The sequence below is a fragment of the Podarcis filfolensis genome (genome assembly GCF_964270895.1).
Source record: "Podarcis filfolensis genome assembly, chromosome: 3".
Lineage (NCBI taxonomy): Eukaryota > Metazoa > Chordata > Lepidosauria > Squamata > Lacertidae > Podarcis > Podarcis filfolensis.
Window position 1 is genome coordinate 13,868,852 of NC_139606.1, and position 21,711 is coordinate 13,890,562.

Here is a 21,711-nt window from a genome sequence, read left to right on the forward strand (position 1 = left end):
GCACTAAATTGAGGTTGCAAGACCCATTATCATGCATCGTTAAACGAGGCCTAAGAACCCTCCAACTTTGCTTGGGATGGTGCAGGACTCTCGGTTAAATAGCTGACCTGTTTGCCCTTGGCTTGCCTGAAATTAAAGGGAGCAGAAATTATCTTTGGTGCTCCCTAACTTCTAGAGCCACACAATACCCAGGGAACGTAACACGGGCATCACAAACCTTTGTGACAGTCCAGACCCATCCAGCCTTCCAAGCACGTTTTGTTGCCGTTCTGATCGCAGGTGTAGTGCCCAAAAAAGTCATCTCTCGGCCGGCAAAACTTGTTGCAGCCAAAGCCGTAGTAGTGCTCGTCGCAAGTGACCCGGATCTGGTATTCGAAGTGAGCCACACCTGCGTTCTGCTTCAATATCTGCCACTGGCGGCTCGGGTTGATCATCCCAGAGTGAGATGCCTTTTCGATGATGCTGTCGGCGTCTTAAGGGAGAAAGAAAACAGAAATCAGAAGGGAAAGAGCAGCCTGCGGGTCTCTGTTGCGGCACTCCTTTTCATATGAATGGAACCCCCTCAAAGGAAGAAGAATCAGCGAGGTTAAGTCAGGAGACACAGAAATATCCCCACCAAAGTGAAGCAAAGCTGAGAAGCCTGGAGAGATGACTTTCCTTCGAAGCTCACACACTTGTCCCCTCATGGATGCCAGTACAGTCGTACCTTGGATCCCAAACCCCTTGGTACTCAGATGTTATGGCTCCTGTACACTGCAAACCTGGGAGTACCTTGATTTGCAAATGTTCTTTGGAACCCAAACGTCCACAGCTTCCGATTGGCTGCAGGAGCTTCCTGCAGCCAATCAGAAGCCGTGCTTTGGTTTCAAACGTTTTGGAAGTTGAATGGACTTCTGGAACGGATTCCATTCGACTTCCAAGGTACGACTGTATATGGTTTTCTTGTACACAAAATAGGGATCCATAACCCTGTGCAACAAGCACACACATGCACACACCTTGCATGGTTTCTGCACACGGCAGCAACTGAAACTGTTGCCGGCTGCTGAGTGTTTATGCAGATGGGCAAGCACTAAGCGTTGCCTCATTTACCCAACATCGCCAAAACCACTACGAGGACTATTTACACAAGATTAATCTGACTGTGGGATAGCACTTATTAATATTTAAACTCCACATTATCATCTGTCTTGAAGATTTAGGCACCGCTATCAAAGTAAGATGCAGGCCCTGCCTGAAGGCATAACAATCTAATGAGTGGAGGATATTAAACGTTTCATCTTTTTAAACATACTTCCTTTTTTCCCCTTTTACTAGCTATGCCAATTCCCATTATGCGCACGCAGACTGAAGCCGTAAACACATAGGAAGCTGCCCTTATCTTCTTCTTCTTTGGCGATCGCTTGTAGCCAAGTAAGATTGTCTTCCATGAACACAGTTTTAACAGTGAGTCCGTAAGTGACTGTGGAGGCCAATTCTGGATCCACACGCCCTTCCACAGTGGGGACATAGGCTTCGGGGCAGGAGTTGATCACGGTGTGGATTTGCCAAGCATGCCTTCCTCTTAGGACATTTCTCCCTTTCGTCCTGAGTTCGAGAGTCTTCAAAGTCCATGACACCTTTGGTAAAGGCTGTTCTCCAACTGGAGCACTTGCAGGCCAGTGTTTCCCAGTTGTCAGTGTTTATACTACATTTTGTTAGATTTGCCTTGAGAGTCTTTAAACCTCTTTTGTTGGCCACCAGCATTACGCTTTCCATTCTTGAGTTCGGAATAGAGTACAGTGGTACCTCGGGTTACATATGCTTCAGGTTACATACGCTTCAGTTTACAGACTCCGCTAACCCAGAAATAGTACCTCGGGTTAAGAACTTCGCTTCGGGATGAGAACAGAAATCATGCTCCGGCGGCACAGCAGCAGCAGGAGGCCCCATTAGCTAAAGTGGTGCTTCATGTTAAGAACAGTTTCAGGTTAAGAACGGACCTCCAGAACGAATTAAGTACTTAACCTGAGGTACCACTGTAGTTGCTTTGGAAGACGATAATCAGGCATCCGACCATGACCAGTCCAACAAAGTTGATGTTGAAGAATCATTGCTTCAGCACTGGTGATCATTGCTTCTTCCAGTACACTGGCATTAGTTCACCTGTCTTCCCAACTGATGTGTAAAATTTTTTGGAGACACCATTGATGGTATCTTTCGAAGAGCTGGAGATGGCACTTATAAGTGGTCCATATTTCACAAGTCTATTTAGCCCTGAACTGTATCCACAGAGGCTGGTTGTGGCTCTCTCATATGGAGTGAGCGATATATTGTCCAAAACCAGTTTGAAGTCCATATCATGATATTGGTTTCATAACTTTTGACCTGGCAATATATTGCGTGTGCCATACAAAAATCTCAACGTGGGGAAAAACGTGAAGTCAGCCACTCAGTGCCTCTACATAACTCCACCCTTATTTCAGACATCACAATATATTGTTGTATCGCGGTGTTTGGCTGGTGATTTATCGTGATGTCAAAAACCAGATATTGCCCAGCCCTACTCTAAGATGCCAAGAAATGCTTGCTTAAAACCTCTAAGCCAGAGCACCGATGCAAAGCCCAAGAGAAAAATGGCTTCTTCACAACCAGAGGAAAGCAAAAGGCAGGAGAGGCTGTACTCTGCAACAACAAGAATGCAAAACTCTCTGCTTGCAAATGCCCTGAACTTTGTTCCGATTATTCACCCATCTGCAAGATATCGTTTCACATCTGACTTATAAACGCCCTCAGGCCAACTACAGTAGAAGTGTTGCAAAACCCTATTTGCTCTGGGCAAGATTCATGCTAGAGATTTCCTGCCAGGCAGGTATAAGCTGGAAACACTTTCCCTTCTGAGCCAAGCAGTGACATTGGCACTCCACTTTCAGAAGTTCACCTGGTTTTCAGGTTTTCTCTGCCCCCACCCTCTGCAAAAGCAAGCCGTCGTATTAAATTACCCCCTCCTTTTTAGTCGTAGTAGCCAGGGCTCAAAATTCTTTTTATCGCTCTGGACAAGGAAGCAAAGATTCCCCTGGAATCTCCTTCAAAGACACTCTGGTTCTAGGACGGCCTCCCAGACTTTTCAAGAAAACCCAAAACAGCTACGCAACAGACCAGCAAAAACCCTAATATTTCACACGTGCCTGGGACCTGGTACGTATCTGTGGTATTTCGCTTGCTAGCCCGGCCTCGAGACTTCAATGATCTGACAGCACCTTACAACCTGCTGGACTGCAGACCGAAAATCTATCATAAAACAGCCAAGAGCTGCCTCTGTAGACTAAGGGAGGGAGAAGGGAAAGATAAGAGGGGGAAAGCATCCATGCTAGCTGGCAACATTGCTTAAGTATAAGTAAGGTGGCAGCAGGGCAGTATCCAAAATATTAAACAAAATGAGGAATGCCCATGAAGTCAAGTTTCCCCCTGACTCAGAAGGACTAGGGCTGTTGTTCTTGTTTACTGAGTTTTCTACTCCATAAGACTGTAGTGGCTTTCCAGTGTCCCAAAGCCAGGATCTTTCCCAGCTTGGCAAGCTGAGAACCTTTCAATAGGACGAGGTTTCAGCAGCAGAACCTGAACCCAGGGCCTTTTAAATGTAAGCCACCACTGAAACAACCTCTGTTTTGAGAAGCAGGGCAGTGGGGGAGAGCAAAGCCTCGAAGTGTCTCTATTTTCCAGGGGTAGCCCCATATTTACAGAAGCCATCCCAGTTTCCGATATCTCCCGCTTTTCCTTAAAGGTAAAGGTAAAGGGACCCCTGAACATTAGGTCCAGTCGTGGCCAACTCTGGGGTTGTGGCGCTCATCTCGCTTTATTGGCTGAGGGAGCCGGTACACAGCTTCCAGGTCATGTGGCCAGCATGACTAAGCCGCTTCTGGTGAACCAGAGCAGCGCACGGAAACGCTGTTTACCTTCCCGCCGGAGCAGAACCTATTTATCGACTTGCACTTTGACGTGCTTTCAAACTGCTAGGTTGGCAGGAGCAGGGACCGAGCAACGGGAGCTCACCCCGTTGTGGGGATTCGAACCGCCGACCTTCTGATCTGCAAGTCTTAGGCTCTGTGGTTTAACCCACAGCGCCACCCGTGTCACTCCCGCTTTTCCTTAGGACGTCCCCATTTTCATCGGAGAAATGTTGAAGGGTATGGGAGAGAAAAAGGTGAATAGACGCTATACATCCGCTATTCAAAGAAAGATCGTTCGGGACAGGACACTCTTTTACTTAAGGTACTTCTATGCCAGCCTTCAAAATAAATTCCATCGGTTTACAACAACAACAATATATGAAATAATTTGTCTTGCTTGCCTTCCAGGTTCCAAGGAAAGGATCTGTATGCTGGTGCAAATCACCATGCAAGACATAAATGGTCCCCCCACTCTCAAATTAGAGCCAGTCACAGGCTATTTGCAAATCCAGCATGAAATAAGTACTATGCATTTTCAGCCAGCACCAGGCCTTGTGTTCCAGCTCCTGCTGTCAACCAAAGGCCACAGCTGACTATTTTGGGGTAGGGCCAGAGAGCCCCCATGTTCCTGCATTCAATCCTTGCCATCTCCCGGTAGCACAGGGAGAATCCCTTGTCTGAACCGGAGAGATGCTTCCAGCCAGTGCTGATAATACTGATCTAGGCAGAACCAATGGCCTGACTCAGCATTCTCATTAGCAAAGGTAAAAAGGTAAAGGACCCCTGGACGATTAAGCACAATCAAAGGCGACTATGGGGTTGCGGCGCGCATCTCGCTTTCAGGCTAACGGAGCCGGCGTTTGTCCACAGACAGCTTTCCGGGTCATGTGGCCAGCATGATTAAACTGCTTCTGGCGCAATGGCAGAAACCAGAGTGCACCGAAATGCCGTTTACCTTCCTGCCACAGTGGTACCTATTGATCTACTTGCACAGGCGTGCTTTCAAACTGCTAGGATGGCAGGAGCTGGAACAGAGCAACGGGAGCTCACTCCGTCATGGGGATTCGAACTGCTGACCTTCTGATTGGCAAGCCCAAGAGGCTCAGTGGTTTAGACCACAGCGCCACCCACGTCCACACTCATACGGACCAGTTCACACCGATGCTTCTTCGCACAATTCTCTGTCCAGGGAAAACTAAGTGGGATCATGCGGCGTCACAGAGAAAAGTGACTCCTGGGATGTGGCATTACTGGCCAGTTATTAGCAACCACACAGGGGGAAGCAGCAACAACCACCACCACCAAGGACACTCTCGTAAGCAGCTTTGGTAGGATTTTCCACATATTCCTCGCTCCCTCTCCCCGCTTGGCAGCGTGCACGAAACCAAAAGGAAATTAGTTCAGAGTTGTACAAACCTGCCATTACCGGGCCGCAAGGATGGAAGGTTAAGGACTGGCAATCCCATGGCGGCAGACAGTGCAAAGAGTCAAGTCAGCCAGCTTGGAGAGAAAGCGATCCTTACAGCTCTCATTGTTCCACACACAGGAATCATATGATTTGAATCAAAGGGGTCAAAAAGGAGGAACTGCAGCAATTAGGAACTGAACGAAGGGGGCGGGGGAAGGAATCACATTCCCAGGAATACGCTTTTGGCTTCGCTTTGCAAAACCCGGCATAGCCTGTGCAAGAATCACAGAAACCACAGTAAGGCTTTTGTCCATGTGATGCAGTTTCAGCTCCACTGTGCTGGAAGACTGGAGCAAGCTCATGCAACTCAGTACAGTGTGGTACACTGGTTAGAGCCGAGAGACCAGGGTTCAAAATCCCTATTCAGCCAGGAAACTCACTAGGTGGCCTTGGACCAGGCATAGCCCATCGGCCTAAAACCTACTTCACAGGGTTGCAGGGAAGGTAAATGGGGAGAAAAACGACGTGTGCTACTTTGGAGGGAAGGTGGATATAAATAAATCCAATATATGAATGAACAAACTAGGTGAGTCGTGTCAGGCTTTTAGGAGGAGCTACTGGCGAACTGACGTCGGGGGGGGGGGGGGGAGCCTGAATAAGATAATGCAGTTAATGTGACCGGCTGCAACTGTGGAGGAAGTGAAACACAGAAAGCCAATTCAGATAATACACAGAGTCACAATCGTTGGTCCAACGTAGCCTGATATTGCATCCCCTACCAGGCAGCAGCTCTTTCAGGCCTCAGAGAGCAGCCTGGCTATTCAAGGTCCTTCAAAATATCCCTGTGGATGCTACAGATTGAACCTGGATCTTTCGGCAAGCTAAGAAAATGCTCTACCACAGACCCCTTCCAGCACTCGAAAAACTCTTGGTGGTCAATTTGTTCTGTTTTTTTAAAAAAAGCTATCCTGGGGCTCTGGTAGCTTCGAAGCTCCTTCCCCTTGTAGCATGCATATATAAGTTTTAAGAATAGAGTGGTACCTCGGGTTAAGAACTTAATTGGCTCTGGAGGTCCGTTCTTAACCTGAGGTACCACTTTAGCCAATAGGGTCTCCTGCTGCCGCCGCACCGCCCCTGTGTGATTTCTGTTCTCATCCTGAAGCAAAGTTCTTTACCTGAGGTACTATTTCTGGGTTAGCTGAGTCTGTAACCTGAAGCATCTGTAAACTGAAGCTTCTGTAACCCGGGGTACCACTGTAGTCTCTCAGTTGTGAAATGAGCACCGTATTTTCTGCTCTATAAGATGCACCCGACTATAAGACGCACCTAGTTTTTAGAGGAGGAAAACAAGAAACAAGAAAGCAATGCAAAGCCTCTTGAGCGAAGAGGGAGGAGCACTCCCGCTGCACTCAAGAGGCTTTCCGTGGCTATCCCGGAAGCCAGAAGAGCAAGAGAGATCGCTGCGCACCGATCCCTCTTGCTCTTCTGGCTTCCAGGATAGCTGGGCAGCCTGCAGTCACTCCATAAGACGCACACACATTTCCCCTTACTTTTTAGGAGGGGGAAAGTGTGTCTTGTAGAGCAAAAAATACAGTACTTTTTAACCTGCTCTAAAGACCCATGCAAATCATCTTTCCTACAGCAGCGCTGTGACTTCACACCTTCAATGCTGAAGCCTAGCCCTGAGCAGAATGGGCACTTTAGTTGGGTCTCATCAGGAACTGACTTTCAGAAATCTGTCTGCCATTTCCCCTTTATGACCCTCACAACAGGTTTCAGATACGCGGGTCTGCACACACCTGCGTCTAACATGCTGCCGAAGTTCAATACGGCACTCAACTGCGTCACAACATTCCTGTTCTTCCAAGCACACACCTCAAGATGGAGAACAAACGTACCGACTCCTGAAAGTTCTGCTCTTACAGAGGACAAACCAATGCTTCACACTAAAAACCTACAAATCTTCAGGATATAGTGCCTTGACTTCAATTTATGGAGAAATCCTGACCAAACATTTGTTCCTACGCTACAGAATCAGAAGGCAGAACAAGAGAGCTTGGAGTTAGTTCTTCAGACAAGTCCCGTCTTCAGAATGGCTTCTCAGACACAGCAGCAACAAGTAAAACACTGGAGGAAGCTCTCTGGTCATGCTGCTTACCAGCAGACGACCCATGACCACTGCCCTGATCAACTAAGAACAGCTGCCAAGGGCCAGAGGAGGTGGCGGTGATGATGATGCCAGAAGATAGCATCAGGAAAGCCAAGACTTCAACCAAACTTTGCAAGCACATCCAGCAGTTTCTGCTTGAAGACAAAGGCCGCAAAGTATCTGGAGAAAGCACTCCTGAGCTCTCATCCATTAATGGAAATTTATTATTGCCTCACTTCAGCCCCTAAACCGATAAGCACACATATTTGTGTACCGTTCTTAACAGGGTGGTCCACCCTACGTCCGGTTACGTTCTCTTTTTCCTTTATAATTTAGCTTTTCAGATTATAGAAATTTACAATCCATTATCCAACAACCAACATAAAAAGAGAATTTCAAAGAACTTTTGTGGGTTCCTCCTTTGTGGGTCCTTCTATTAACCTTTTCCTCCTGCATCTTTCCTATTAATCCAAATCTTTTAAATCTTCATTATACCCAAAACTCAACATTGAACTACAAGTCTTATTCCAATCCTACTAATGATTTTAATTGTTTACAATGCTTTTTCAGGGAAATGATGCGTTTCCCCCATTCCTTATTAAAATTTTGGTCATCCTAGTTTCTTATTCTTCTGGTTGTTTTTGCCAATTCGGCATAGTCCATCAACTTAATCTGCCATTCTTCTCTTCTTCTTTCCATCTCTGGGCCACTGACATCTGAGCAGCAATGGTCCAGTTACGTTCTCAAAGGACAAGGATGGCACAGCTGAAAACCACAGCAATGGCACACAGAGATGCATTCTTGTTGGCTAACCCAGCAATAGCAGATCTTTCTGGCCTTTTTGAATAAGAGGGCATCTTCGCTTGGGGACGGCTGTCGACTCCATGCCTGTGTGAGGGCTTCCCGGAAGTAACTGGCCGGATGCTGCTGTAAACAGGATGCAAGACTAGACAGACAGGCTACATGGAGAGTCTGCAGCTCTTCAGATATTACTGGACTCCAGTTCTGAACAGCCCCAGGCAACATGGCCCGTGGTCAGGTAAAACAGGCACTGTTGTTCCAAAACATCTGGGAGGGCCACAGGACCCCCATCCTCAAGACACACCCTTAACTATTTCCAGCTGTTCCTATGGATTTGGTTTAGGAGACTGGTGTTCACCATCTCACCTGGAATAGCTCAGTCAGTAGAGCATGAGGCTCTTAATCGCAAGGCCATGGGTTCAAGCCTCATGTTGGGTAAAAGATTCCTGCATTGCAGGGGGTTGAACTAAATGACTCTTCTGGTCCCTTTCTACAACCCCACAGTTCTGCAATTCTTTAAATAGCCAAGTTTGAGGTTTGCAATTCAAAAAAAAAAGGTTATCCAAGTTAATCACTTTCAGGAAGGGGCAAAGCACTCATTGCAAATCAGAGCACACTAGGCATCTGTAAAATGCTCTAGAAATTGAACTATCTTATTATTATTATTATTTTAAAGAGCAAAAAGCAGGAAAATTGTACTCTATTCACCAGGAAGTTCTGCTAAATGTTTGCCAGTAGTAAATAAGAGACAAAACAAAAAAAGAGAGGAGGCGTTCTTCATTGTAAGGGATCTCTAGTGTGATCCCTTTAAAATATACAATGCTCAATCTATTGCAAGTTTAAATTGCAAACATACGCAGGGCCACATCTGAACTGGGTCAAACATTTCTGGTTCAGAAAATGCATTTTGACATTTTGGTTGGAGGACATCTTTTGCCTCCAGAATGTTAAGGCGAAAGAAAGGGCTCATTGTGAAGCTTTGGAAATTTCGGTTTCATGAAATAAAGATGAGATCTATTCAAAGGAGAGATAGTAAAGGCTCTGAATGAAAAGGACTGGGATCCTCCGGCAAACAACAGCGTCTTTCAAACGCAGGCATTTCCTCACAGGGGTCAATGCAGAAACACCTGTAAAAGATTTCTCCTGTTTTCCATTTGAGGTTAACATAAGCATGAATATCTGCGTGCAATCCATCATCCAATGTCACCAGTGTCCACTGTAAGATGCACTTCATTCTGGAACCAAAGTGTTTGGGTGACTCTTTTTGCAGTACCGTAACAACGTCTTTTGTTTTGTTTTTATCTTTACTGCGATACCTTAATAAGCTGCCTCTAACAAGACCCATTTGGACAGGTGCTGCTAAGACAGCTTTCCCTGGAAGATAATTTTGCACAATGATTTGGGGAAGAGAATGACCAAGATTGCATGGATAGGAGAGAAGAGTTTTACAATGAGCACATCGCCTGAGTTTCCCCCCCTATAAAATGATCCACATCTATGATATGTGAATAGTAGCAACACCAGATTTACAGGATTCTCTTAAAGTCAAGCACAATTACTCTAAACACTTCATATATGTTAGGAAAACTATTCTGTGCAATTGAAGTACGTATTTTGGCCATGTCACTTCGCCTGCCTGTATCCTAGCCGTGGAGCCATTTTTGTACAAAGCCTGAAAAAGTTGGAATACTTTTATTATTATTATTTGTATATAAAATATTTTTTGAGATTTTACAAAGACATAGGTTTACAAAATACAAAGAAAACATATGGAAAGAAAGAGATAAAAAAACATACAAAAATACATAAAAAAGAAAAAGGAAAAATAAAAATACAAAATACAAAAAACGAGTAGATAAAAAAGAATTAAAAACAAATCCGTTTTTTATAACTTTAAACTCATTAGCTTGCTTCCTTGACCTCCTCACACCTCCCCTTTTTGTATTCCCATTTAAATAATCAAATCAGCAAATCCTTACCCTCTTTCGTTTATCTTAACTCTGTAACTTAACATATTATAACTCTATATTTTATCCATTGTCAATTCATTTTTGCATATTCTTATTAACTTTGTTGCTAATACCACTTATTTTCAATCCAACATCATTTTAACATTCATTAATTTAAAAAAAGTTGGAATACTTTTAGCCTCGACAGGGGAAACCCAAGTAGAACCTTCCGCCCAACTTGGTGCAAACATCACGACAGATAATACCGTCAAATATTTATGGTTTAAGAAGGGCAACAGCAAGACTGAGAAAACTGTCAACTTCTGAGCATAGGCCAGGGTGCCAATAGCAAGCAGCCTTTTAAGACGCCAGGCAGTTGCAGTGTCAGCAGTAAGAGATGAGGCTGGGGCACATCTGGAGAAAGTACCGCAAGCTCTCATTTACCTCTGAAAAGCAAGGGCAGCTACAGATGCAACCAATACAGTGGTACCTCGGAAGTCGAACAGAATGCATTCCAGAAGTCTGCCCGACTTCCAAAACATTTGGAAACCAAGGCGCAGCTTCCAATTGGTTGAAGGAAGCTCCTGCAGCCAATCAGAAGTTCAGTTTCCAAGGAATGTTCGCAAACCGGAACACTCACTTCTGGGTTGGTTTGTGGCGTTCAGGAGCCAAAACATTCAACTCACAAGGGATCCAAAGTATCTCTATGGGAAAAGGGATCTAATCAAACGCCCATTAAGCAACAAGTTTCGATGGCAGTTTAGCCAAACCCATCTCAACACGTTGCCATTCCCACCGTCCGTTTCTTTCGCTACATGGGAATCACGCAACGTTCGTTTGGGGTATGCTTTGGGAGCCGCCAAAAGGTCATCTGTAAATTGGTGCTTGCACAACAAAACTGCATGAAGGGGCTGTAGGATGTTTGTGGAGCACATGGGTCGCAAACATAGGGTGAATGTGAGTGCGAATCCAGCAAGATCTGGGGGGCACTAGTTTGAATGCCCCTTGAGTCGTGGAAAAGGGACAGCAGAGACAACCACATGAACCAAATTTTAAAGCTTTACTTAAAGATGAAAAGGATTCTGCAGAATGGTTTCTTTGAATCGGAATTTTTATAAAGCACACTTGTTTGTGAGAAATTCTGAATCGACTGCACCTACGAGTCCACTGCAAAACCTGTTTATTTCCACACAATTTTGCAGCCTTCCGAGAAATGGCAGGGCGGACTGCTCGTAATCTCATGCACAGAAATGAGTAGCGCCATTGTTGCCAATGTCAAACCGAGATGTTGTTGGAAGACTACCCTGGCCTCTCTGGAGGCTGAATAGCATTGTTTTCAGTCACCTTTACCACAACACACCAAAGAACTTCCACTTGCATGGAGATCTTTGGATTTCAGCTCAACTCGGAAGCACAGAACACTTGCGATTTTCTGGGGGACATTCCCCGCCATCATCCTAATACCCGCTACTGGAAATGCACCAACCGACCCATGGTCTACTGGTGGATTCTAACATAGCATGGAGATTGCTTCTCCAAACAGATGGGTCTTTTCAGCTCAGAGGCTCAGGCAGCTGCCATTTTACTGGGCAACCCTCGCTGTGTGCAGATCATCTCAAGTGAAGCTCACCCTGGAATTAGGGGAATTTAAGTTTGTCTTCTAGGGTTTGCCAATCAGAAGTTTGGTGGTTCAAATCCCCGCGACTGGGTGAGCTCCCGTTGCTCGGTCCCTGCTCCTGCCAACCTAGCAGTTCGAAAGCGCGTCAAAGTGCAAGTAGATAAATAGGTACCACTCTGGCGGGAAGGCAAACAGCGTTTCTGTGTGCTGCTCTGGTTCGCCAGAAGTGGCTTAGTCATGCTGGCCACATGACCCAGAAGCTGTACGCCAGCTCCCTCGGCCAATAAAGCGAGATGAGCACCACAACCCCAGAGTCGTCTGTGACTGGACTTAATGGTCAGGGGTCCCTTTACCTTTTTAAGCTTGTCTCCTGCACAGAATTCAGGCTGAAACAGACAAGCTCCACACCAACCTCCAACATGGAACCGTCTAGATGTTTTGAACTACAAAACACCAGGAGGCTCCCACGTCTGAGGGGGCTGGTTCATACCGTTCCATTTGCCCCTTCCCATAAAGGATCAGTGCATACTTCTTCCAACCCAGAATCTCTGCAAAGATCCAGCCCCTTCCTCTATTTAAGCTGTCCTTGCTGCTTGCTTTTAGACAGCTCGGTGGCGAAGGGAGGAGACACACACAAAAAAGGCCATGTGCATACTTACTAACACTGTCGTTACTGTAATCCCAGGCTTCAACGAGCAACGTGTAGGATCTCTGTAAAGAGAGCAAAAGATACCATGTTAGTATTTAAAAATAAAAATAGAAATAATGGTAATGAGGCTCACTGGAGCCGCTGCCATCTTTTTATTAGAGCGTGCTTTGGAGAAACGACTCTGCACGCATCTTCCTGACAATCATGTGCTCCTCTAAACATAAATAGGCAATAGATTACAGCCGAGACAAATGTGATCCTCTTGCAGCTGCTTAAACTACCTTATCCAGTCTGACTAAGCTACCTTATCCAGACTGACTCGAGCAATTTAAGGTGAAAGGTCTCTTTATCTTTGTCATCGCTAATGCATCTCACATTCTTAACCAGGAAGTTCTGCATCCACCGTTTGAGGCCTTGCACAGCTGAGATGTCGCTGTGGTTTCTAAAGCACACTGTAAAGGAAGGAAAGTGGCCCCCAAAGGAGGAGGATTTATTTTTTTTTAAAAAGGGGGGGTTTAAAACTTTTTTTTTTTTGCAAGATCCCAACACTTCCCCATTCTGCATGCCCAAAGCCAGGTTGCTAAGGATTGTAACTGTCAAGGTTCAGAACCATAATCTCTAGAGACTCTGCTTTTCAGCACCTCTTTGAACGCTTTGTCTGTGGCAAAGCCATCACTGCTCCCACAAGTATCAGGTAACTAAAGGAAAGGACGGGTGAATCTAGGGGGGGAGGAGGAGGAGGGAGAGAACTGCATAAAGCAGCCTTAAAAAGAAAAAGGAAAGGGGTGGGGGACTTCACAAGCCAACCCTAAACCTATTTGGAGTAAGAGGGAAGAAATAAAAAGGCTAACTGCCACCTGCGCACTTGGGATGTACACAAGCCAAACATATTCAGGCAAGAAGGATGCTAACTAAACCAAAGCACCTATTATCCCTAGCCTTGAGCAGAGAAAGAGAAAGAAATCTTCAAGAGTTAATCACACTTTCTTCATGTGTCCCTCCTCCTTCCATCCCATAAGTTCAGAAAACTTCATTTAAAAGTGTGGCATGGGGAGGGGCAAGCAAGGAGGAAGGACACACAGACACCAACCCACGATAATTCAGGGACAGGGATGTTTTCTACGAAGCCTACCATCAAATGCTACAGGTCTTAAGCGATGTATTTTACGAGGCGGCAAGCTACAACATGCTGTAAAATGTTGGTGAGAATTGTGGGACACGCAGGTGTACGATGCCAAGGCAGCCCCTGGTTCATCTTTCTGCACATTAAAATGACACATCTGGAGTGGTTGTCTGTGTTTTAAATGGTCTTTTTAAAAAGAAAAAAGAAAGAAAAGGGGGGGGGAGAGAGAGAGAGAGAGAGAGAGAGAGAGAGAGAGAGAGAAAGAAAGAAAGAAAGAAAGAAATACCAAGAGTCCTGTAGTCATGCAAAGATTGAAGTTGTTGTGGTTGGAAAATCTGAAGTTTTTACAATGACCACAAGGGATAGAAATTTAGACACACACACAATGAACAAGCTTGGTTTCTCAGCCGGACAATTCCACAAGCCTACACATTGGGAGCGTGCCAAAATATTCCGGTGACCAGGTGTCAGTGTTCAGTCACCTTAGCTTCGTGGGACGTGGGCGAAGGGAAATTACTCTTAAGACTCTAACTCAGGCAGCAGAAAAGAAAGTTGTGACTCATAAGCTTAAAGTTTGCCTTCTGACTAATGACATTGTTAGCACTGGCTATCAATCCATTTGCAAGGGTGGAGGGAATTAGGTTTTTTGCAGAGACAAACAGCTTCCCTGAAAGAAAAGTAAACAACTGCAAGGTGTAAGGCATAACGCTGACTTTAAAAAGAGAGAGAGAAAAAAGAATTCAAAAGCAAATTCATTTCTCACGACTTAGCTCAGCATGCAGCCTCTGAATTGGGGGGAGGGGGGGAGTCTAGCTTGCTTTTTAAATAGACAGTGTTGGATTGCAGCCTAAATATGTTTCATATTGAAAGCAGACGAGGATTCCATTTCGTTCACTGATAACTGTGGGAAAATGCTTGGAAAAGTAAGCAAAAGTTGGGCAAGTAGAGACATGTGCCCCATCTTGCAATGAGTGGCCAAACTTTTTTTTATTATCGTTATTTATTATTGCATTCATATTTCATTAGCGCTGCATACTGTACAGGCCTTTCTCCCCGCGCAACATACAGACGTTTTTTAAAGCACACACTCGAGGACCCTCCTTCCATCAAGTGTACACACACACACAGAGCACAAGATGCCAGAGCCAGAACATAAATATACATTCAGCTCAACTTGGAGGCAGTTCTATCTGTCAAGGCAGCCTTCCGCCTTGGATTAATTGCAGCAACACTCCTCCTGAGTCAATGCACAGAGCCAAAACATGTTAGAGCAAGTTGGAAGCATACCACACCAAAAAACAAAGAGCCAATTATGGTCACTCCTGCTACCTTCAGTTAAGAGGATGTTTTCACTGCAGCCTTGCATAATCGTTTGGGAAGATGTTCTGTTTTAAGGCATAGCAACAGTTCCTGCTCATTCTTAGTATTGTTTACTGGCCTGCCCCACCCCGGGCAGATGGGGAGGGAGGAAAAGCAGAATATTTTTGCTGAAAGTGCTACTGTTACTTCATACCTGGCGTTGCCACATTCCAATACGGCCCTTTGCAAATTTGTTTTGGGGTGTTTGTTTTTTTTGTAGTTTTGAAATAAAACAACCAGCCGACAAACACACACTCAAGAAAGTCATTTTCTGCACTGAAACAGAGTCTCGAGACACCTCAAAGGTCTGCCAGATTTGTGGCATTTGTGAACCATGGTCTACTTCACTAGACAACAACACTGATCACTTCTACTCTAGCAGTGAGTGTCCACCCTCAACGATATCGGGAAAGGTCCGATACTCATTAATTTCAGCTCAAATTAAGAGTGTGTCCACTCAGAAACTTGTAGCAGTAAGCAAAAGAGTGAAAAAACAATTTTTCACACAGCAAGTTCTCCTGTTCTTGTAGACCAGTCCCTTCCACAATTCAAACAGATACCCAATTTGCATTCTGGGTTCTTTTCCTGTTAGGAACTGGGGTGGGGTGGGGAATTCTGCTAGCACCCAAATACAACCTCCTTGCTTTCAAAGCCATGCACCTCAGAGATGATAGAGGGTTAAGAGGTGTACATCAATCCCCACTCTAGAGATCAGCAATTAAGATAGCTGAGGAATGCATGCATACGGCACAGAGGCTTAATTTTTCCCATGCCATGTCTGACCCTTGCACATCTTTGAATAAATACACCAGTCAGGCACAAGAATTCCACATCCTGAATCTTATCCCATCAAACCAAGCTACTAGGCAACGAGTCGGCACTGAGCTAGGAGACACAAGGGACACCCAATTAGCTAGTAAAACGGGGGACCAGAAGGCAGGAGGCTAATGAAAGAATCTAAGAGGGCTCGACAAAAGAAAACAGCCTACCTTGAAGTTTAGGTTATGGGAACATTTTAGTGTGGGAGACCAGACCTCTGTGCTTTGCCCGGCACCAAAAATGCACATGTGTCATGTCATCGAACTTGATGCACAATGAAGACCAGGGATGGGGAGCGGGTGACCCTCCAGAATCTGATGGACCACAACCCTCATTACTCCTGACCACTGGCCATGAAGCAACCATCAGTGTTCAAAATTAGCCAGGCGCATTTGGCATCCGGGTATCAACCACTTGTGACCAAGTGAAGCTGCTTGGGTGCCACCTGACATCACCACCACCTGGAGGTGCATGCCTGGGGATCATTGGATCTGGACTGTTTTCACACACAAGCAACACATCCTGTTGAATTCTACCAGTTATATTTTATCTGCACAATCGGAATGAATTTCCAGAACCAAATTGCTTTTTCTGTGCAACCTGAGTAGCAGTCACCCATTCAGAAAAAGAGGTCAGAATAGGCCCCCCTCCCTCCCTCCCTCTCTCTCTCTCTCTCTCTCTATATATATATATATACACACTTGATCCTGGAACACAGTATACACACACACACACACACATATGAACTGTTCCAGGTTCTAGTGGCTTTTCTTCTTTAAGTTCTCAAAGCTCTTAACCGAGCTCAAGGTTGTCATCTGAACTAGCAATCAATCACAGTAAGGTTATCTTTTGAAAAAATAAGACTTTGGAGCTGTCTTACCCAAAAAATGACCACTAGATACAGTGGTACCTCGGGTTAAGTACTTAATTCGTTCCAGAGGTCCGTTCTTAACCTTAAACTGTTCTTAACCTGAAGCACCACTTTAGCTAATGGGGCCTCCTACTACCGCCATGCGACTGCTGCACGATTTCTGTTTTCATCCTGAAACAATGTTCTTAACCTGAAGCACTATTTCTGGGTTAGCGGAGTCTGTAACCTGAAGCGTATGTAACCTGAAGAGTATGTAACCCAAGGTACCACTGTATTCCATTTTGGGGACTGTGCCGTTGGGCTAAGAAGCCATTTGGCCCCTAGCTTTTATACCCAAGTTTCTAACACTAGCAACAGCCCATGTGGTGCATCAGGGAGTTCATGCAATGGATGGCTACATCTGCACCAGTTTGTTTTTGCATGCTGCAAAACCATGGGTGGGGAACTTGCTTTTCTATTTGATTAAATTTAATTATGTACCCCGTCTTTCCGACAACGTCCTTCGAGTTCAAAGCAGCTCACCATCATGTGGCCCTCCTGGTGTTACTGGGCAACATCTCCCATCATCCCATTGGTCATGCTGGCTGGGGCTGACCAGAGTCCAACAGCCCCCGGAGGGCCACAAGTGCCCCCAACCTTTCACTGTCTGTGCATGCACAGGGTTCCCAGGTATATCTTGATATGACAATCCCAAAAGATATGCCAACCTCTGTCTAAGCTGCACCACTTTAGGCTGTGAATGGTCGAAAAAACCACCAACAAAAATAACTTCCACATAGCAGACTAGATCTCGGAGAATCCTTCTCTCCAACTTGTTGCTTTCCATGTGGAGCTCATACACATGAGCATGGATCGAGCAACCCAGTCAGAGCCAGGCGACCACCTCAGGCTGCAGGATCCACAGGGCAGCAGATCCCCGATATGCAATCTGGGTGCCAAAAGGCTCCTTAAACCAGAGTTAGGTAAAGGTAAAGGGTAAAGGGACCCCTGACCATTAGGTCCAGTTGTGGCCGACTCTGGAGTTGCAGTGCTCATCTCGCTTTACTGGCCAAGGGAGCCAGTGTACAGCTTCCGGGTCATGTGGCCAGCATGACTAAGCCGCTTCTGGCGAACCAGAGCAGTGCATGGAAACGCCGTTTACCTTCCCACCGGAACGGTAGCTATTTATCTACTTGCACTCTGACGTGCTTTTGAACTGCTAGGTTGGCAGGAGCAGGGACCGAGCAACGGGAGCTCACCCCATGGCGGGGATTCGAACCGCCGACCTTCTGATCGGCAAGCCCTAGGCTCTGTGGTTTAACCCACAGCGCCACCCACGTCCCTAAACCAGAGTTACAGTCACCAAAACAGAAAGCCTACTTGCCATTTTGGGCCAGACGGCTCAAAAGTCGCATTTTTCGAATATGACATTCTGTTTTCCGAAATTCATTTCAACTGCGCAGATAAAATACAATGGACAGAACTTTACAGGAAGTGTAGCTTGTGCGTGAAAACAGGCCAGATTCTAGGATCCTCAGGCAAAGACCTTGAGATGGTGGAGACATCAGGTACCATCCTGACAGCTGAGCATCTTCGCTTGGTCCCAAGAGCCAGGTGCAAAATGCGCCTGGTGAATTTCCAATGCTTGGAGGGGGGAGTGTTGCATATGAGCTCACACCAGTAGCAGAGACGGAGCAACCTAGTCAGAGCCAAGAGCTGCTGCCTTCGCCCACATATTGGTTAAGGAACGGGTGACAAAATCTGTTGAGGGCCCCCCAGGGACCTGTTTCTCCAATCCTCTCTGCATCCCTTTCATGGCAGGGCAGGTTTACCTGGCTCAAGATGCAAAGCCGACCTTCTTTGCTATGGTAACAGATCATGATGCAGGTAGCACCGCGCTCCCCCTGCAACACTGCCCGCTTCTGTCACAACCCTGTCAAACCACCACCACCACCAGACCACATCACCGCAGCCCCATATCACCAGCAGACCTGGCCCTGTGTTGCTAATTCAAAATGTGATGCAAAATGTGTCCTTGTGCCAGGACAAGATGCACAGAAAAAGACATTGGTGAAAATCACAGAAGAAGCTGTACTTTGGTTGCTGTTTACTATTGGATTCCAATGGATTGCTGAATATTGCTTTGATTTAAGTTGTTTATTTTAAAGTTATTGTGACTTTTTATATAGTATCTGATTGTTACAATTATTTAATTGTTGTTGTGGTGGTGGTGGTGGTGGTGGTGTGTTGGAATCCACGCAGAGTGGCAACACAGCCAGATGGGCGGGGTAGAAATATAATAATAATAATAATAATAATAATAATAATAATAATAATAATAATTCATGCTAGACACAGCAATACAGGGGCAGCATAGGAATGAGAGAGCTAGTCTGTGGCCCTCCATATGTCATTGACTCCAATGCCCAGCAGCCCCCAGCCAGGATGGCAAATGAGCTGACATGATGGAACTTGTAGTTTAGAAGAATCTGGAGGAACACAGGTTCCCCATCTCAGATGTAAAAGCTGGCCACAGCAGAGTAGGACTAATGGAGTCCAGCACAAAATTGAAACAAAAAACTACTGATAAGATCTCCTTTAAAAGAGCAAAGTATGGCTGTTAAAGTGGTAACAGGTTTTTTTTTTTTTTAAACGACACAATCCTAGTCTCTCCCACACACTGATATCCTCATTGGGTTTTCACGGGCATTGTTGGTAGCTAACCACACACTCCCGGGTGTGGGGAAAAGGAAAGGATTATGCTAAGCAGGTGATCAGATTACAGGTGAGAACTTTCAGGCCCCAGGCCAGAAGTGGGGAAGATCTGTGAATCTACAGATGTCCTTGGACTACAACTCCTATAATTCCTGATCACTGGCCATGCCAAACCTAGGCAAACCTAGGCAGAAATTTAAGAGGACTTGCAAATTCTGGCCAAGTGATTGTGGAGGCGTTTCAGAAAAGGGTGCCCCTGGTTCCTGCCCAAAATGTTAGAAACAAAATTAAGTTGGGTACCATTTGAAAACAAAAGACTATATTGATGCATACATATACCCAGTTGCACCAGAATTCCCATCCAATTGAAAGGCTTTAGGAGTCCCCGCAGGAAACAACCTCAATGCACCTGCTCAAATCCAAAACCTTCCTTCTCAAGTCATTTTGCAGCGTTCCCCCTTTCCGCAACTGGTAAAGAGATCTCTGTGGCCCAAACTGCATTCCACAAGCCTGGGAAAAGAAAGGATTCGACTCCAACTCTCGCTGACTGTGGTTCGCATTCCCACGCACCTCACCCTTGTTTTGTTTCCCCTCAGCAAAGAGCCAGAATGCCTTACTGTACTTTGTGACTCAGATTTTATCTGAAGGTCCCGAGTTCAAGTCTGGCTCACGCTGGGTGACGCAGCATCAACATGCGGCAAGTCTGGATTTACTAGCTCTCAGCCAGATCGGCTCTCCCACGACTTGGGACCAAGCGTTTAAAAGTGCCTCAGAACAATGCATTCTGCTGCAACACTCAATGCAGCAAGAAATCCCTATACAGCCGTACCTTGGTTTTCAAATTTAATCCGTTCCAGGAGTCCATTTGACTCCTGGAACAGTTCGAAAACCAAGGTGCGGCTTCTGATTGGCTGCAGAAGCACCCTGCAGCCAATCAGGAGCCGCGGAAGCCACAAAGGAAGTTCAGCTTCCAAAAATCGTTCGAAAACTGGAACAAAAAAGTGGTTCGCTATGGTTTTGCTACGGATGCCGAGAGTTGTAAGGAGACCCCCATTCCCTTCACGGACCGAGAATTCCTATCGGGATTTAAGGATCGATCTCTCTTCTGCAGGGAGTGCTGGGAACCACAGCTCTGCAAGGAGATTAGGGGTCTCCTGACAGACCTCAGCCCCTTAGGAAGCAACAGTTCCCAGGATGCTTTGGGGCAAGTCTTGACCATTTATGGCGCGGTCATGTTTTGAAGGTATTGTGCAGATGGAACCCTGAATAAAGCAATCCGCAATCAGAAGCGCACTCCCCAAAACCGCTTTCCAGTGGAGACAACATTTTGCACTCTTTAAATTGGGCTTCTTGGCCGAAAAAGAGTACAGGAGCGCTTTGTTGTTGTTGCTTTAGAGCACAAGTGTGTTATGTGCAAACACATGTCCGCTCTGTGCACCAGGCCCCCTCTCCCTCAACTTTGGGATAAGGAGCAAGGTCAGGCATGGTGACTAATTCTTCCCCTCCTGGTCCCACCTCTGGACCAAGCCAGGTATCACTTTAACAGCTCAGCACGTCCATTATTTCGTGGGGAGGGGGCATTTCCGCAGGGCCACACCACATGGAGAGTTTTAACCCTTCCTTCCCCAGCCACAACCTCGATGAGGATCCTCCCCTATAAGGCTGAGATCACGGGTGGGGAATCTTCTGGGCGTTGCTGGAGTACAAGAACTCCCATCACAACAGACCCCTGGCCATGCTGGCTTGTACCGATGGAAGATGGAGTCCAACAACCTGGACAGAGTGAGGGAGGAGCACAGATTTCCCACCCCTAAGAAAAAAGTCTCCCATTGGGCCAATGAGAACTTTGACCCTATCCCAAGCTTCATAGAAGTGCTCTCTCTGTGTGTGTATGTTGGGATCAGGGCTGAAGACCTCCTGATTCAGTGTAGCCCCAATTAAATGGGGTGGTGGGGGCGCTGTGCCCCATATTTAATTAAAACAAACAAACAAAGCCTATGCGGTTAGAAACCATGCTATTGATATCCAGTTTGGGCCTCTATTCTGAGAGAAAACATTGAAGGAGACCCAAAACCCAGAAGGAATCTTAAGGGGCCAAAAATGGATTTGCCCAAATTCCTTGGGTGGAGACGAGCTACCCATAGGTTGGCTACCGTTACAAGGTTTTTGTTCGAGTGCATCTTGCACACCTGTTCTCACAGGGCGGAAGGAAGTAGGAGAGTCATGTGCAGAAGCCCGTTCTCTGACAAGGACAATACAGAGCAGAGCGCCTCTTTTGACTTTGAACGCATCTCCAGCAAAGGACAAGCCGAAAGGGTTAACTGCGGTCCTAGCCAATCCTT

General features: G+C 46.0%; 1 protein-coding gene across 1 annotated transcript in view; it reads right to left on the reverse strand.

Moving 5' to 3' along the window:
* JAG1 (jagged canonical Notch ligand 1) overlaps nucleotides 1-21,711 on the reverse strand; it is a 70,121-nt gene that overhangs the window by 38,710 nt on the left and 9,700 nt on the right. Inside the window, exons 3-4 of the mRNA XM_083606827.1 lie at nucleotides 12,514-12,565; nucleotides 218-472 (exon numbers count right to left, since the gene is read on the reverse strand). Of these exons, the coding sequence (XP_083462953.1) occupies nucleotides 218-472; nucleotides 12,514-12,565 (307 nt within the window). The remainder of the gene's footprint in view (nucleotides 1-217; nucleotides 473-12,513; nucleotides 12,566-21,711) is intronic.